The 19201-nt window shown below is 39.2% G+C and overlaps 1 protein-coding gene and 1 long non-coding RNA gene across 2 annotated transcripts in view; one reads left to right on the forward strand and one right to left on the reverse strand.

Moving 5' to 3' along the window:
* The window catches only part of DHX15 (DEAH-box helicase 15), a 58796-nt gene extending 44522 nt beyond the window's left edge, over nt 1-14274 (reverse strand). Inside the window, exons 1-3 of the mRNA XM_079919080.1 lie at nt 14061-14274; nt 7787-8222; nt 4422-4615 (exon numbers count right to left, since the gene is read on the reverse strand). Of these exons, the coding sequence (XP_079775206.1) occupies nt 4422-4615; nt 7787-8222; nt 14061-14131 (701 nt within the window). The 5' untranslated portion in view covers nt 14132-14274. The remainder of the gene's footprint in view (nt 1-4421; nt 4616-7786; nt 8223-14060) is intronic.
* Nucleotides 14275-14306: 32 nt separating this feature from the next.
* The window catches only part of LOC307185201, a 55017-nt gene continuing 50122 nt past the window's right edge, over nt 14307-19201 (forward strand). Inside the window, exon 1 of the long non-coding RNA XR_013827906.1 lies at nt 14307-14742. This is a non-coding gene — a long non-coding RNA (uncharacterized lncRNA). The remainder of the gene's footprint in view (nt 14743-19201) is intronic.

A 19201-nucleotide genomic window follows, 5' to 3' on the forward strand; every position in this document is an offset into this window, starting at 1 on the left:
CTGCAATCCTAGAGTCTGTGCTCTACAATCTCTTTCCTTTTGACTCTCTTCTCAAGTCAACTTTTCAGAACAAGACTGTCTTGTTGGAAACCCATTCTGGAATCTCTAAGTAGTCCTTATAAAGCTGGTGCTTCGAACTGTTGTTTCCAGGGGTCCCAAAGAATTTGCTATGGCAATGTCTGATAAATCCTCCCCAAGGGTCAACCTTAGATACTCTATTTTACTGGGTTCTTATATTTGTTAAATATTTTTGGATTCTCTTTCATCTTCTTGCCTAGACTGTCTTGGAGATTAAAAAATTCTGCAAGTTTCCAATCCATGTTCCATGGAAAAGCACTTCCTTGGCTGGTTTGCTCAAAACTTTTCTCCCTCAAGTTTTACAAAGGGCTTACCACACCTTAAAACCCAAGGCTTTATTTCTCCCTGTCACTTAATTAAATTTCAGCTATGTCCTGTCTTTTAACTTTCCTTGATTTTCTAGCATCTTGTCCTGAAGTTATATAAAAGATAAACATCTCAGGATAGTGCACAGTCATACAGAGCTAAAAGCATGTGTCCTCCAATAAAGAGCTGCAACACTTTCTGCTTCATCAACATTATCCTGGGTTGAGTTCTTAGTCTTGTGACATCCCAAAATTGAAATGAATCGGATACCCAAAAGCAAAAGATTCAGAATAAAAGGCAAATTATGTACATAAAATCACTATACCTTCTCCACCAAGACAAGTTTAAACAAATCAGGGAAAATGTCTTTCCATGAAAATTCTACCCTCTCCATGATTATATTTAAGATTCACCCTTAGTCTACATTGTAGTGACAAATTTTCACACTCCTCTGCTGCCCCTTCCGTGTCCTCAGAATTTTTTTTTTTTAAAGGATTCATGCACAAGACATGTCTACAGATACAGACACAAACTCTCTTCCCAAAGGGTTTATGTTCCAATTAGGTAAGGAAAAAAACAAAAAAACCCCAATCTCTGATCATCCATACTGTCTACAAACCAGTCCTGAAATATCTCAAAAGCCATCTGCCATGGAAATGCTGATTCACACAAATGAGTTGGATACTTTAAATAATATGCAGACTACAGTGCCTTCAAGCAAAAAGTATGATTTTTTCCCCCTTCAGAAAATAAGTTTTCAAAAATGATGTTCCATGTGCCTAGAAAGATCTGCTTCTCTGTACCCCAATCCCTACTCCTGGCAAACCATTACTTTTAGTTCAGTCCTTGACTTAAAATTCTGCCTTCTCTTTTCTAGTCTCAACTGAATTCTCAAATGATGCTTTCCTATACACTCCAAAATTCTCTTTCAGAGCCTAATCATAATTTTAGATTTTATATTTACTTTTTTATTTGCTTTACGTAGACAGGAACCAGATTTACTACTATACCTAGCACTGCCCAACACACAGAAGGTACTCAATTATTAACTGACTGAATTAATAAGCATTACTGGATTCCCTCAATATCACAATCTCTCAGTAATTTGGCAGTTTGAGGAAAAAAAACAGAAAGGAAGCATACCACCTAAAATAACAGCGAAATTAGCTACTAAATTAATAACTTAAATATTATGATGTTTTCCTGAAAGTTCAAGACTACTAAACTGCTCTATTCCCTTAAAAGTTAACAGCTCCTTCACAAAGAATGAAGAATGGATTTCTTAAAATTTGTTACAAGTCCAACTACGAAGTGTTTAAAATCCTGTGCAAAACTGTTATCAACCTCTTCCTAATATTAAAATGAATTAAGATATTTTTCACTGACTCATCACAAATTTGGCAACTTAATCTTTCTGACTATTCTGGTCTTCTTATTGCTACCTCATGAGGTACCTCTCCCACTAATGTGCATTCCAAGATGGCCAAAGGAACATAAATATACTGCAAAAGAAATACTTTAGGGAGGAAAAAAAAAAAAAGATGGGAGCAGGCAAACACACAACAAACAAAATATAAAAACATTTAGCAGTGGTGGTTTTGAAAAGTAACTTGTCTACTGGGACTGGATAGCTATTTAAGGCTAGTCTAACATACTGTGCACTAATTTACACTAGATCCAATCCTCTAAAATAGCATAATATTAGACCTAGAACCTAGACATATATGTGTCCCAAACACTGAAGAAACTATCTTTGGACCATTAATCTGTATAAAGATGATTTAAAGATATAATTAGGCTAAAGTACTCTCAAACTTATTTAATTAGTAAACACGTATTTGTTCAGTATACACAACGAATGAGGAAGGGCATGGTTAAATTCTCAGCTCCTGAGACAGAATCTTTGTAAGTTAGTCCTCTTTACCATCCTTCTATGGGTGAAAATTAAAGGCTTCTTCTGGCTACACAGTAGATACATAAGCATTTTATATCTATATATGAAAATAGTTTATGGAGGGTACTGATAGTTGTCTGATGTATTCACTCTTCCTACCCAATTAACTATGTAACCGATCCTCGTTAAGTTGAAGCTTTAAATGTTTTGAACACTGGGTTCTCAAGAAATGAGTTGATAGATGACTATACAAAATACATACAGGGATTCGTAAGACACTGCACTTAATGAAGCACTTCCATTAGTTAAAACTACCACTAACCCTGTACTACTAGGATTTGATATCACTTAAAGATAATACCAAGTCAGCTTCTAGCTCTTCAGAAGATTCTAGAAGAAATTCCAATAAGCTTACCCTGTCAAGAATTAAAGTTTTTTAAATTTTATTATAGCCTCCAGAAACCATTCCATTAAAAAAAATCACAATGCCAAAGATACTTTCATTTTGAGCTATCATATGTTACCTGTCACTCCCTATTAACTGAACCAAAATCTTTCACAAGCATACACCTTTTAAAAGCCTACCACTTCCTACTACAAACATACACAACACACCTTCTGTCCCAACACTGCATGTAACTTTCTCATCTCCGAATTTCCAAATTCTGTTCCCCTGCTCAACTGTGGCTTTCAAAAAAAAAAATTCAATGCATACTGAATCAAATTTTAGAATATTATTCCTCCTAAAGGTGAGTAAAATCTGCCTTTTATTATCCTCAATTGCTTGACATTATCTAATCTTAAATAAAAAAACATAAGATTTTGCTTATGTAGTGTTTTTGTCAATTATATTGTAATTACAACCAACCAATAATGTGATTACACTAAACTAAAAAGACTTATTCAATGAAGATTAAGGTTTAAGCCAAAAACATGTCTCATAAAGTCATAAAGACAAGCTGAAGTAAACACCTAAGTTCAATTGCTATTAAAAATGAAACAATCTGAAGTTCTAATAAAACAGTATATCAAAGAAACTAAGAAATTGAAATGAAATTTGAGGGTAACAATGTTCTGATTATGGAAAAATTTTAAGTTGTGATATCACAGTTACATTTCAAGAAATCTTATCTTCGAGAGATGCATTGAAATATTTAGATGAAAGTGTATGATGCCTAGGATTTACTTCAAATTATATGGGACACATAAAAGGTTGAGATATGGATGAAATGATTGGCCAAGTTTGAAGATGCAAGACAAATAAACATGAGTTCATTACAGTATTATTCTACTTTTACATACATTTGAAGTTTTCTGTAAAATATATAGTTTCCCCCATAACACAGTATGTACCTCTGCCATCAAAGACTCATGTCACTGTCCATGTAACATTTTATTCCCAATTGTCTTTTAAAAACAACCTGAGGGAGAAGATTGTATCATGACAAGGAAATTGTTTTTAACAAATGATTGAAATGTCATACATACACAGAATAAACAAATTTTAAAAAGGGGAAGATTTTCAAAAGCATTACCATCAGGCAACAAACATCACTACTTACGCAGAATGGAAGTGTTAAGATGAAGATAAAAAACTAGGGAAATTAAAGAAAATGTTAGAAAAAAGATCAGTATGATTGTCAATCATGTGCACCATGGTATAATGAAGAGGAACGAGGTCTTTGAGGAGACTCCAAGAGTGTATCACAAGACAAAAGATTCCTCCTTTTAGCTCATAACATATGCATGGTAATAGCTGTACAGTTAACATTAAAAGCTCTCTCACCCAAATAAATCATACCCCTTCCCACACATCATTTGTTCTAAAAGTAACTGTCCTTTACTAAATATATCATTTTACTTTTCTATCATATTTAAATGATACAACATTTCACCTAAGATATTGCACCAAGTAACTAAAAAATCTGACCTTTGAACTTCAATGACCACTGAATAGCTATACATATATTACTACCAAGAAAAAGAATCCATATTAAAAAGTCATCTAGTAAGCATAAGAAGGTCTAATCTGGATTATTCTAAAGTCAGATGGCTTGAGACTCCACTAGCAAAGTCCCCTATCTAGTGGCAGAAAATAAAAACAGAGGGGAAAAAAGTGTTCATTTTTAAAGATAATACTTACTTAAGAATGGTTTTTGCACTACTGCAGTCTTCAAATCGAATGGAGTAACCAACTTCCTGGCCCAACATCACATCCATTTCATCAGCAACTCTCTGGGCCACACTCATTGCAGCCACTCTCCTGGGTTGGGTACAGGCAACTCCTCTTTTGGGTCCTGGTAATGATCGCATGTACTCCACACACCACTGTGGAATCTATCAAATAATTTCACATTTAAATTAATTCTACTCTGCCTGTGCATCAGGTATATTTAACATGAAGTGTTTTATCTCATTCTAATAATTTAAAACAAAATTCAATTTAGGCACACCACAAATTATTACTTATGACATAATAGCATGAGCTCTCCAAGCCAAGGAAGGGTCATGTATAACACTGATATGTCATAACTGTACTCCTCAGTGAGCTAGGTCCACTGAGGCTTTGCTGAACATGCTCTATGGTGTCAGTGTTCCACCACCAAGCATTTCTCTCTGCACTGGAAAAATTCCAACTTATGAAAATTCTACTTCATAACAAATGTTAGTTCCCAAAAATATTCTAAGAAACTGTAACTTAAATTCCTATACAATTTAAGTTACAAATTCAGCTCATACTTGGTAAGCCAGCAGAATCTAACTCCTATCCTTCTCCCCTCAGAAGTATGCACAATGGAAACACCTTAGGTACATCTTAAAAGTTAATTTTAGTTAACTATCAAACTCAAATTCAATAGGACCTATAGAAGCAGCAACAGCACTTCCCTGAAGGAGGGAAATGAAGGGTAAACAAGGAAAAAAAAAAAAAAAAAAGACCAACAAGCATAAGTAGTTGGTTGTTGCCATGATGACACTGCATTTCCTAGCTGGTTTGTTCCTAAACCAACCATTATCAATAGAAACTAAGATATTTGATAATTTAATGGTTCTTCTCTACTCACTTACCTGTGAAAGAACCATGGGAAAAATCTAAGTGCTTACTACATTAAATTGGAATCCACTCCTACAAGAAGGACATGATGGATCTCCATCAAAGCCTCCAAAAGCCTAACAGATTTTAATGCTACAGGAAACGTGGCATTTTTTTGGTATAGGATTTGTACAGTGATATTTGAAGAATACTAGTTGTACTATTACTACTTTTTTTTTTTTTTTTTTTTGTGGTACACGGGCCTCTCACTGTTGTGGCCTCTCCCGTTGAGAAGCACAGGCTCCGGACGCGCAGGCTCAGCAGCCATGGCTCACGGGCCCAGCTGCTCCGCGGCATGTGGGATCTTCCCAGACCGGGGCACGAACCCGTGTCCCCCGCGTTGGCAGGCGGACTCTCAACCACTGCGCCACCAGGAAAGCCCTATTACTACATTTTAGTTAGGTTCCTTCTGCAATTTTGTTTGGAGAATTTCACTTTCTTATAGGCACAAAAAGATAACCAAAAATGGCTAACTATTCTTAATGGTTTTGAATCAAAGTTTAATAGGAGTATGTGGAAAAAGCATTTGCATGAAATTCACTATTTACAGTTGTTTCCCTTTGAATACCCCAAATCCCTGCAATCCTAGGTATCCATGTACCTTAAGTATTAAAAAAAAAAAAAAAATACTAATCCAAAAAATCACAAATCTTGTTTTGCGTTCACCTGCCCTTCTTCTCCACTAACTGCTACTAAATAAACTCATCTCTGAAATAAGGTTAATCATATAAGACCACAGAAGAGCAGTATGAAATAAATATAACTTTGGCTATGAGACAAAGGGACAGAGTTTTAAATACTGAACCCACCTATATCTACAGTGTAACCTAGGGCAACCCACTAAACCTCTCATAAATCAAAGCCTCATTTTGCTCATCTGTAAAATGGTGATTAACAACTTCCTTGCATGGCTGTTGAAAAACTTAAATGAGATAATACAAACTACATAGTGCCTGGCTTTACCCAATTGCTGACTAAATGGGTGCTATTAATACTACACAAACTAGATAAACCAGTTGAAATAATTATTAAAAATATAATATTAATAAGCTTAGAGTTATATCTTTTCATGTATTCTTTAAATTTCCATAAGGTGATAAAAATAAACCAACAGTTTTAGCTTCTAACATCAGCATTACATTTCCTCCGTTTAAAAAGAAAAACCATACTTAGGCTCAGTCTTATATTATATAACAAAAGCCTCCAATCTGGGTTGCTATTGTAGCCTTCAAAATGTCTCCATGAAATACTCAAATTGACAGACTTGTGGCATTGTGTAACTTAAATTATACACATACAGGATAACCTGTACATGTAGTATGCTCAAATCTAAACATGTTCACAGGTACATAAACATGGAAAATCAGGCCCGTAGGAAACACAGCAATTATTTCTGCGTGATAAGTAATTATTAAATTCATTTCAACACTTTCCTGAATTTTCCAAATTTTCTACAATAGCCAGGGGCTGCTATTTTTGTAAAATCTAAGAAATTTTCTGATGGATCAGGCTCAAGCATCTGAAAATGAAAATATGGTTACCTCGCTCATAGCAAGAAAATGCAAATTAAAAATTACACTGAAATACCATTTTTCTCCTGTCAGATTTGCAAAAGTTCAAGTTCAGTAGTACACTCTAGTCGTTTCCCACATATGCTCTCATACATACTCACGGAATGGTAAACTGATACGTTCCCTATAGAAGGCTATTTGGCTGTACGTTCCACAACTATAATCCATCTTCTGACCCAATAATTTCTACTTCTGAGAATTTATCCTAAAGATATACTTGCCCATGAAAAACAAGCATGAGAAGCAGCCTAAATGTCTATAACATGGGCCTAGTAAATGGTTCATCCATGTTTGAAAAATATCCTAAATATATTTCTAATACAACACTAACATGTGTGTTTAGTTCAGGGGTGGGGAGGACGGGGACACTATTGGATGGAGGTCACAAGTAAAAAGACTTTACTTAGCTCTTCTATTTTTTTTTTTAAAGAATAGATAATATTCACATAGTTCAAAACAATTATAAAAACAAAGAAATGAAAATGACAAAAACAAAACCACTCCAATGGTTCAGCTCTCTCCACCCAAGCACTGGAAAACAAACCTTGTGCCTCCAAATATGTACCACCCCAGATTCAAAGTGGGTGGGAGAGTATCACTGCCATAATTTACATAATAAAACTGGAAAAAAACAGCACCGCTGTTTTTCCAAAGAGACTCAGGAAAACAGGTACTCCCTACAGGATTCCAACTCCATAAGTCACTAAAAGTTGCTAAACATAAAAGCAGCTATGCTTCAAAAAGTTCTGACAGACAGCCAATGAGAATAACCACCAGAACCAAATACGCAACATTTAGTAAACATAAACATTAATGAAGTACGTACTGTGGTATTCAATAACTCACCTGTGTTGTTTTACCAGACCCAGTCTCACCAACAAGTACAAAGGATTGATGTCTAACCAGAATATCTGTAAACCTATCCTTGTACTCCCAAACAGGGAGCTGAAGCCGTTTCTTCAGAATATCATAGTATCGAGGCGTATGGGGTAAGTTGGTAAATGGATTAATGCACTGTGGAAGTGATGTGTGTCCTGCATGTCCGGTGTGTGTAGAATGAGCAGAATGTGTTGAATGTGCTGAATGTGCCGAGTGGGTTGAGTGAGCTGAATGGGAAGCTTTTAAAGGTGGTAATCCAGCACTGATAAGCATAGCATTCGTGGAAGCTCGCAATTCTTTCTCCTTTTCTTTCTCCCTCTCCCGCTCTCTATCTCCTCTATCTCGTTCTCGTTCCCGATCTTTAGACCGATCTTCACGATCACGGTCACGATCTCGATCCTTCCTAAAAAAAAAAAAAATTTATAACTCAGATTCCAAATTTTATGCAAAATGTTCATAGCGGCGTTATAGTCACAAGAAAGTAAAATGTCCAACAACCAAATAAACTGATATAAAACTCGAAGTATCAGAAACAATGAAACAATGAACTTGTAATCAAGGATCCTCCATGCCTTATCCATAAACATCTTTCCCTTCCTTAATGATGCTTCAAATTCTATTAAGGAACAGTCTCTTTCCACCTTTAGCCATTCTGCATGTAAAATCCTTTCCTTCTTAGAAATTAAAAACTGAGGGCAGTGTGGGAAAAAGGTAGGGACAAATTAGGCAAAAAGAGAATGGCATCAGAGTCTTTCCCAGATTTTCCTTCAGGTTACATGAAAAGGTATTTTCACACTGAAAGTATGTTCAAAATTTAGCAAGAACTAAGTCTTTTATTGCTTCTGGCCTCAAAGACAATTCCACCTCACATTACAGTAATACAAACAAAATTCAGCACAAAATTCCGAGTTAAAGAATTAGCAAGTTTATTTTCCTAAGTTAACGCTTTCCAAATTTTGTTCAAAATGCATATATTGCTCTATAAGGAAAACTAAAACTTTTTATTCTTGTTTTCATTGTTTACTCTTGCATGTATCCTTAACAGCAATAGTAAAAAACACTGGAAGTACTTTGTAAAACCTATGTATACTTTGATCATCCATAAAGGAAAAGTAGCTCATTTAAAAACAAGCTTCACTGAACACTATTAAGTTGTTTAAAATGTTTAACTTATGCAGATGACCACCATATTAACCTTAGGTCATTTAGCCAATTCCAGCATCTACTTCTAGATACTAGAGATGATCCCTAACCAGTAAGAATTTTAAAATTATCTATAGTTATTCATTTTACTAATCTAGTTTATTTCAGACTAAATCCTATAGCAGACAAATGTGCCACAAGGTGTTTGGACTCATTTGAAATAGTGAGGCAACTTGGAACCATGACACAAGCTGCTAAACATGTCATTGTTCCTTATCCATAACACACACAAGACATACAAATTTCCCATGCCCCAATTATCAGTAGCAGACTAGGGAAGACCATTCATTCTGATGTAATGGCAAATCAGCTGGGCAACAGTTACTCCCCTTCGTAGAATACAGCTAAAATGCTGAGCCCAGCATGAGTTAGGATGGTTCCCCAATTACAAAAATGGTAAGCTGACCAATTATATTTGATATTGTCCCTTCTAAAATAAATAATTCTATTCCACAGGAACTTGCCTAAATAGAGAAAAGCCTTATTATATGTTCACAAATATTCATACACACATATATTTTTTATATATATATAATCTTTTCATGTATGTATATATAAAAAGCGATTCTCCCTTCCCCCAACCCAATGTTCACCTTCTACAGAATTACAGGACATACAAGCTAGGATCGGAGCTTCTCATCCCATGTGGCATAAAGAGAAAGAAATCAAAGGAACCTAAAGGATAACCTACTCAGCATACAAACTGAAGTCCCACAACTCAGAACTTAAGCTTCCTGGCCTATCTTCGCAATATACCATCAACCATCCTTTCTTTGCTTCTCTCATTCTGCTCCAGTTTAACGTGCTTGTAATTAAATAAGTATTTGCACAGCTCCAAAATGTAAATGAGAAAAAGTTTACAACAGGATAGATAGATACGTGTCCAGCAAAGTGAGCAGCACTGTAGTCAGGAATGGATTCAAAGACTAGACATTTTATAGTTCATAGAACATAAAGAATCCTTAAAGAACATCTGGTCTAAATAATACATGTTTTTCAAGGGCCTACTTCACCAGAAACTTTATTACCAAAAATAACTGCAACAGAGGAAGCATAAAATACATTCTGAAGACACAAAGATTAACTGCTGACCATGAATTGGGGTTTAACTCTAATATAAGAGTAAAAGGAGCACGAGCACCTAGATCACAGTTGCATAACCACTGGAAAGGTATAAGCCTCAATTTACTAATCTGCAAAGCGAGAAGTATTAATAAAATAGTCTCTTAGATTAAAATTAGAAAGCAAATTCAATCACCTAGAAATGTTGCCTGTGATTCCAACTACCCACCTTCAACAGGAAAGGGAAGATAAAAATTAGGGTCAGTGGGGGGGGGGGGCTCAAACCCACTGCTTCATAAATATATGCAGAATATTGTGTATATGCATGTTTTCTTTTTTAAACAGGCACCTTTATTATAAAGGAGTTTGTTACTTAGAAGATTTACTAATCGAGGTATAATGCTTAAAAAACTAATTATCAAAGCAGTGATCACTTAGCCACAATAATGGCAGGGAGAGACACAACAGGACACATTTGTTTAGCACGTGGTTCAGTATTTTATCTCAGCTTAATCCTGGCTCAACACTTAAGCTATATGACCACATTTATTTCTTTCCTCATCTTTAAAAAGCTCTTGTGGGGTATTGCAAGGGTTAAATGAGTTAATATATGTAATGTGCTTAAAGTAGTGCCTGGAACATAATAAATGCCCAATAAACATTGGTTATCATTTATTTTTTAAATTTAAAACACCACGTTAAAATTCTACATGGAGTAACAGAAACTAAAGAAATGCTAATGAAGATGTAAACTGGTTATCAAAATCAGAGTATTTTAAACAAGCATTGATTTTAATCTGGTAATCTCACTTTCAGAGACTTCTAGGGATATAAGTACACATAAGGATGTTCATCACACTTTTCACTTGTAAGACTAGGAAACTACCAAAACGTCAGTGAACAGGAAATTGGTTAAATAAGTTATGATACCCCTTTACAAGTGGAATACTATGCAGCCAATGAAAAGAATAATGGATATCCATTCCACAGTTTATAAAGTATTTCTGGGTGAATTTAAAGAAATCAAAGCACAAATAATACATATTAAAAGATCCTACTGGTATCAAATAGGATACCTGTGAATAAATATGCAGAGATCTAAAAAAATTTTCATCAAGGGATTAAATAAAGATGAGGATGAAGATTTCTCATAATTTTTTTCCCTTTTCTTTATATCTTTACGAATGGACATTTCTTGTGTTCCCTGGGGCAAGTTACTTAACCTCATCACAGAACTGCAGTGAAAACCTGTTTATAAAGCACCTGAAAGTTTTGGGAACACTGTACGTACGTTATCTTATCTATGTTTCACATTTTTAACCGAAAAAATTTTTATCAGGCAGTAATATCAGAAACTAACATCAAAGTGAAAAATGTCCCTGTTTTCAAAATTTTTTTCCATACTTCAACATTAAGTTGTCTTTTGGTTAATAATTTTACACAGAAAATGTTGTGGGAAAAATGGAAAAAGGAATAAGGTCAATATGTAACAGAAACCTTCAACTTCTCTACCTGTTTCCAAACTTAAAATATAGCAAGAGTAGATAAAGCCATATATAGTTTGGGAGCATGAATTTGAGTAAAATCTCTCACTTAATTACCTTCCCTTCTGAGTAGCGGGGAAAATGGGACATCCATGTTTGGCAGTGGAGTTCACAAGACTGACAGGCCTACCCTCTCATGTAAAACCACCTGCTACTTAGCAGGGCTTTAAAAAAAGAAAAGAAAAATCTGCAAGATTGCATGACAGTCAACAAATTATTTTGTTGACTTTTTAAATTATTAAATATGGAAAAAAAAAACCCTAAGCACTAATAAACACTCCAAGCCCACTGCTAAAGAAAGTTCTACCAGAAATGACATTCAGGTGACACAGAAATGAGTATACAAATGTCCCTCCAAAATATCTCAGAACTTGAGCTTTATTCCAAAGATGAACTCTCGTTCATTTACAGGTACATGTCATATATAATATCCAAGAGAATCAAAAGGTCACCACCAAAGACTTAAAAAGTCCACATTTTTACTAAGGATGTCGGATTTGCAAGGAAAGGGGAACAAACCCATGTACATATCATGGGCCCACTAATCCCCCAAAAAGCATTTAAATGGTGCACATACACACAAATATTAGTAAGTGAATTCATTCCTTCCCCGTATATTTTTTTCCAATCTGAATTCTGTGAGAGGCATTAGTTGCATCTTAGCCAGATGACAAGCAATTTATTTTTGCTTCACAGGAACAAAGAACCAAGTGTTCCCTACTTTACCAACCCATTGTTAAATGTCATTAAAATAGGCTGTAATGACTCTTAACTACAGTCACAGTCTGTGTGCTGTACTGGAAAAAGCAAGAGGCTAAGATTGAAAATTAAAAGATCAAGGTTCTAGATCCACCTGTAAACTGTAAGGTTGCACAAGCCACCTTAACAACTCTGGGTCTCCATTTCTCATCCCTCGAGTGGAGCCGAGTATACGCTCTTTAAAGTCACTTCCAGCTCTAAGGAGCCTGTGACTTGTAGCTCAAATGTGCTCAAGTTCTGCTGTGTGTGTTGGGGTCAGGGAGAGAAAGCTGACACAGAACACTGTAAACTAAAAAATGTACACGATTAAACTGTTATATATTTATGCTTTCCATATTCAATATACGGAAAGCCACCAAAAAGTATACCCTATCCTGGCTTATACTCCTCAGACACAGACACCTCAATCAACCGAAAGGAAGGACTCTGAGTGAACAAAAGTTATACAGACTTGACACAGTGATTCTGCACACGTACACACACACTAAAATGCAAAATTATGCAAAGTATTGAAGATATTCAGACTTTCATGTCTCTGCCTGAATTATCCAAATAAACCTCTGTACTTCAGGAACGAAAAGTACACACTGGACAAGAAATGATTTTGATGCAATTGCTAAGGTTAACTGTTAAATTCCTCTGCACCTTTAAGAAAAGGTAAGTAGAAAGGAATCTGAAACACCACGGGCGTGGTCTACTTCAACTCCCAAGCAACCTCCCGACAGGCGATACTTTGCCGTAAACACTAAAAACTTTTGAAAAGGGTCTTCTCGTTTCAAAAGCTACCTAGGAACGAGGGCCGGGGAGGGACACAGAAAACAAGAATTTATTGGAAAAAAAGAATGCCTTCTAATTGCTATCCCGGGGATGCCCAATAACTACTGTTTTGGCCAAAGCAGGAAATAAAGGAGATGGCGGGAGCGTGGGCAGAGAGCGGAAGTTTGCCTAGTATCTACTTTGAAGTGTTTGAATGGACCGAGGCACGCACTCTCCCGCCAAAGTATAAACTCCGCGTCTCCAAACCACCAGCCCTCCAGCCCATCAGGTATACTCCACATTTTCCTTTCTCCCGGCTGGCCCTCTACTCTCCCCTCCCCCGAGAACTCCTCGTCCGCACGCCTCACTCTACTCCCAGCACCTCCACCCCAGCCTACACAAGAATCCACGCGCTTCGCTCACTTTCCGGCCTCCGCTTCTCCCCTTGCTGGGCGCCCAGCCGCCCCCCAAGGTCCTCTCCCCGAACCCGCTGGCTGAGAAGTACCTGGTGCCCTTGGAAACGATTACTCCCGCCGCGCCCTCCCCCACCCTCTCTCCAGGCTCCAGGCCTTACCAGGAGCCCAAGCCACGAGGTCCGCGGTTCCCTCCCGTCCGCTCCCCTCGAAGTGACTCTTGCTCGACTCCGCCCGGGGAGGAGGCACCCTACTGGCCACGACAGGCCTCTCCGCTCTCCCGACTGGGCCGGGCGGCCACCGCGCCACTCAGCTCCCCGCGCCCTTGCTGGGCCGAACGCCTGGGGGTCCGCTCTCCCGCGCCCCGCCGCCAGTGACCCGACCCCAGAAGAAAACAAAAGAGTCAGGGCCCGTGGCCCGCTCGGCCTAGCCCTCCCTGGCCCGCTCCCGGCCGGGACCCCAACAAAGCCTGAGCCCCTGCCTCGCGCCCCCGGCCTGGCTTACCCATCGGTCCCCGCACGCTTCTTGCCGGAGGGGTAATCCTCCCCCAGGTCCAACCGGTGTCGCTTAGACATCTTCGGACTCTTCGAGCGGGTGGTTACGAAGGAAGAAAAAAAGAGAACCTAGCGGCTCTATCGGTGCAGTCGAAGGCAGCTACAAAACTCTGGAGGACCCCCACCCCTCCCGCTACAACAGCCTACACCGTGCGGCCGGAACCAGGAGCTAAAATGGCGGCGGCGATGAGGGCTGGGCCTGCGCGCGCGCTTCCGCGGTATGCTGTGCGTGCGTGCGTACGTGCGTGCGTGCGTACGTGGTGCGCGCGCACGCATAGGAGGCGGGAACTCAAGCCCCGCCCACCGCCTCGTTGACCCGCCCTTATTCCGCCCTCCGCCTGGCAGGCACTTCCCGCCCTCCGGGCGGGTGCTAGGCGGGTTGGGCCCTTGGCCCCTTCACGGCCCTCCGATTTAGGAAATTGAGAGAAGAGGAAGTCTAATCCTAGTTAGGAAATCCTATCCATCTGTATTACCCTGGCATTAGGGGAATCTGAGACCGACAGAGGTTGAAAAACTAATCGAGATTATACAGCTGATAAGGGACAGAGCCAGGATTGGTACCCAGCTATAACTCCTGATCTAGCACTTGAAGCCACTGACCAGACATTCTCAACTGCAGTGGGAAGACTGAGGTGAGAAAATGTCAAGACTTACCAAAATGCATTTTGCCTTTTTTTTTTAATGTTTATTTTATACTATAGTTGATTTAACATTTTGCCTCCTTTTACCAAGCACGGACAGATTGCACTCAACCTATTGATGTTTTTACTGGAATAGGGAAAATTGGCAGTAAGGGCATAACTTTTTCCTGTGTGCATATTATGTGCTTCCACGCTGTTAACCCTACTTCTATTCTCATTCTTACAGTAACCCTGCAAAGTAGGTGTTATTTAATAGATGTGAACACCAAGACTGAGAGAGGTTATGTCACACAGCCATTAGGGTTGTCCCTAAAGCCATAGCAAATTGTTGGGATAGAATGACTTTATGACTTTTGTGACTCTCTCCCCCCAGAACCTATCTGCTTGCTCAGTTGCATTCATTCCCAGAAAAGCACACAAGAAAAAGATCTGTGAACCAGCCCAAGCCGGGTGATCTATGTAGTTTGCGCAGTGGTCATTTGGATGCCCTGGAAGACCATATTAGGGTTCTTATCCAGTCCTCAGAATTGCAGTCTCTAAGGTTAAATACAACTCTACAATTGCAGCTTATAAAGAGAATTCTTTTATTTTTTTTGTACAAAATCCACATTCCAAAGTCAGCCCAAAGAAAAGTGAGTATCTTCACTTACAAAATACCCAGTATAACTTTCTACCCTAAAAGTACATTAACAGCATATTGACTTTTGTTGGAGATCATGATGTATAATCACTGAATTGTAAACCTGGAAGGGTTTCCAGCTGATCTTCTCTTTCTGCTTCATTTTCCAAATGAGGAAATCTAAGCCCTGTGATGACCAGGTTCACCAGTTAGTGTCAATGTCAGAATTAAAATCCAGATTTCACTCTCACATTTCCAGGCTCAGGTCTCCAGGTTCCCAGTTTGAGGGATACTATAAAGTGCTCTAAAATTTTGGAGAAACAATGAAGGAAAAGCTTAGAATTCTACCTGCAGAAATGCTCCACCCTAAGAGGCATCAGCCTGTCATAAATGTGCAAGGAAACTTGGTAAAGGAGGAACTGAAATCAAAGTGATAAGACTTCTTCCTTGGGTCTAGTGTATATTTAAAGAAAACTGTAACCTAATCAATTGTGTTGTGACCTGAATGACTGAAGAGAGGCTGTATTTCTCTAAGGATAGTGGCCTTTCTGGAATCTACAACAGGGGAGCAAAGGGCCAGAATCTGCCAGGATGTTTACACTCTCTGTGAGGAGGGATAGAGTTCTGGATCTGAATGACTCACCCTGGATTTTCAGGCAGAATGGTCCCTAGAATAGAGAAGAGCTATCCACCAGCTCCCCTACAGCTTGCCAGAAATGTTGCCAGAGGAGATTTCCTTTACTCTTACTCTACCAGACAACTCTCCAGTCTATTATTTGGTCTATGGCATGACTTTACTCACCTAGAGGGAATGTCTTACGCAGCTAACCAGCTCCAGGTGTCAAGCCAGAGGTGTCTCCCAACCTAACTTAATAAATAATATTAGCTAACACATATAACACACACATATACTGGGTCCCACAAACTGTTTCTTATATATATTAACCTATCAGATCCTTACAGAACTTTAAGCTGGGTGCTATGAGTTAGACTTGTTTACAGGTGAGGAAACTGGTGCACCAAAAAGCTGAGTATTGTGGCCAAGATGACAGTTTTGGATTCATCCCAGAACAGTCTGTGTGCTTAAGGGGTACACGGTAGTGCTGCTGATAAATAGGTATTCTTATTCCACATTATTCTCCTAGGGTTTGGTTATTGAGGATAAGTTTCCCCAGTCAGACAGACTCAATGTGAAATGATAAGTTTCTACATTGTCAAAGGGGAGGACGCGTTTACAGAGCTCTCAATGAACGGGTCAGGATTTAAAAGACTTGAACCCACTCCGTCTCCAGAGCCACATGGTTAACCACTGCACTTTGTCACTATTATCTATGCCTTAATTACTTCATTTACTTATTCACTCAACAAATATTTATTAAACTCCCATGTCAGGCATTGAGTTAAGTGCTGGGAAAAAGAGAAGAACAAAATAGCCATAGTTCCTGCCTTTATGACACTTATCAGAGGGAGAGAGGCAGGCATTAAACAGATAAATACACAGGTAACTATATCTGGTAAGTGTTTTTAGGCCATGCAAAGGGAACAGACACTGTGAGAGCATATAACAAGTGGCCCTTATCTAGAGTGAAGGTTAGGGAAGACCTCTCTGAGAAAGGGACATTTAAACAAAGACAAGAATAAGCAGTACAAATTGGTCAGTCAAAGAGGTAAGAAAGCATTTCCAAGCAGAGGAAGCAGCCTGTGCAAAGGCCCTGAAACTTTCAAAAGTCAGGTGCAATCCACAGACAGAGAGAACATAAGTGCAATGAGATGAGGAAGACGTGATCCTGCAGATGCAAGAAGGGGCCGTTTCACGCAGAGCGTGAGTTGTCTGCTAAGGATATTAAGACTATCCTTCCCAAGAGTAATAGGAAGACATCAAAAAGACTTAATTGGGAAAATATGATCACTTGTGAGGATTTGCCAGGATCAACCGGCCAATCTCTCTTTTTGAATTCTCTTTAGTTGCAAAATGCTTACAAATTCAAAACAATCTTCAGTAGTGCTTTTAATCACCCTGTCCTCTCTCTACCATTTAATGGAAACTGTAACAAAGTGTACTGGGCACTATGACTTGCCATGGAAATTCTGCTTCAAGAATGAAAGACATCCCTCAGTTTCTAGGAGTGCTACTTGTAGACGGTACTCAACTGTCTGCTCCCTTCAGGAATTTCCTTGGTTAAAGAGAGCTGCCTGGGACTTCCCTGGTGGTCCAGTGGTTAAGAATCTACCTTCCAGTACGGGGGATGCAGGTTCAATCCCTGATCACGGAACTAAGATCCCACATGCCGCGGGGCAACTAAGCCCATGCGCTGCAAGTACTGAGCCCGCACACTCTGGAGCCCACACACCACAGCTAGAGAAGCCCACACACCACAACTACTGAGCCTGCACCCTCTGGAGCCCATGCACCGCAACTAGAGAGAAGCCCATGTGCCAAAGAGCCCAAACACTGCAACAAAGGTCCTGCATGCTGCAACTAAGAAGCAACACAGCTAAATAAATAAATAAATAAATAAAGAGAGCTGCCCAAGGGCAGCCTGAAGACGTTGTGGAGGTATAAACACCTGATCCCTTTACGTAACTAGGAATAACCGTGAGCTTTGGCGCATCAGAGCTCCCTATGGGATCAGCTGAGGCTGTTATTATTTATGATGGTGTCTCTTGTACCACCATGCATTTTGGCCACTAACCACCCAGAGCTAACTCAGATGCCATGATTTAAGGGCACAGTCTCCAGTAAGACTGCCCTTACTCCAGATGCCATCCACAAGCTCAGGGACCAACAGGCCACCTGTACTTCTGACCAACTGGCTACAAATTTGGGGTTTCCCACAACCTACTCAGGTTCAGTAATTTGCTGGAATAATGATTCACAGAACTCAAGAAAGTGCTATACTTATGATTACAATTTTATTATAAAGTATACAAATCAGAATCAGCCAAATGAAGAGATACATAGGGTAAAGCCTGGGAGGGTCCTAAACACAGAGCTTCTGTGCCCTCTCTCTGTGGAATTAGGACACATCACCCTCCTGACACATCAAGGTGTTGTTCACAAACCAGGAAGTTCCACTGAGCTTCAGTGTCCTGAGTTTTTATTGTGGTTTCATGACACAGCCATAATTGATTGAATCACTGGCCCCATGATGGAACTCAATCTCCAGTCCCCTTCCCCTCCCTAGAGGTCCAGAACCTAGGCTGATGTCACATGGCTGAAAGCCTCAACTCTTTTATCACATGGCTGGTCTTTCTGGCATGACCAACCCTCATCCTAAATCACCTCATTAGCGTAAACTCAGGTGTGGTCCGAGGACCCACCATAAATAACAAACTCACTCCTATCCCGTGGGAAATTCCAATGGTTTAGAAGTTGCCTCCCAGGAACCAGGGACAAAACCAGTCACATTCTTTATTATACGACAGCATCACAGCCTAATTTTTCCCTCTGTCTGATTCTACTTTTATGCCTTTCCTTCCGCTAGTGTACTCCTTAATAAACTCCCAGAACACTAATCTTTGCTTCAGAGTCTACTTTTCATGGAACCTGACCTAAAAGATTTGGTGCCAGGAATGGTCCAAGAAAGAAGACACTATGATTGAATTTTGGAGTTGGCCACCAATTTCATTGGCTGGCAATGAATCAGTGGCAGGTGGAACATAGCTACCACAAGAAAACACGGCAATTGTTAAAGCTTTCAACTGTGGTGTACGGGGAAAGATCAGGCACTGTTGCCAAAGTATAGGGGAAATAGTATCTATACTATAAGACCATTGGGATTTGATTGGCTATTGCTAAGTAGACTTGATACTTTGAAGAGAGATAATGAA

Source organism: Stenella coeruleoalba, assembly GCF_951394435.1.
Source record: "Stenella coeruleoalba genome assembly, chromosome: 4".
Classification (NCBI taxonomy): domain Eukaryota; kingdom Metazoa; phylum Chordata; class Mammalia; order Artiodactyla; family Delphinidae; genus Stenella; species Stenella coeruleoalba.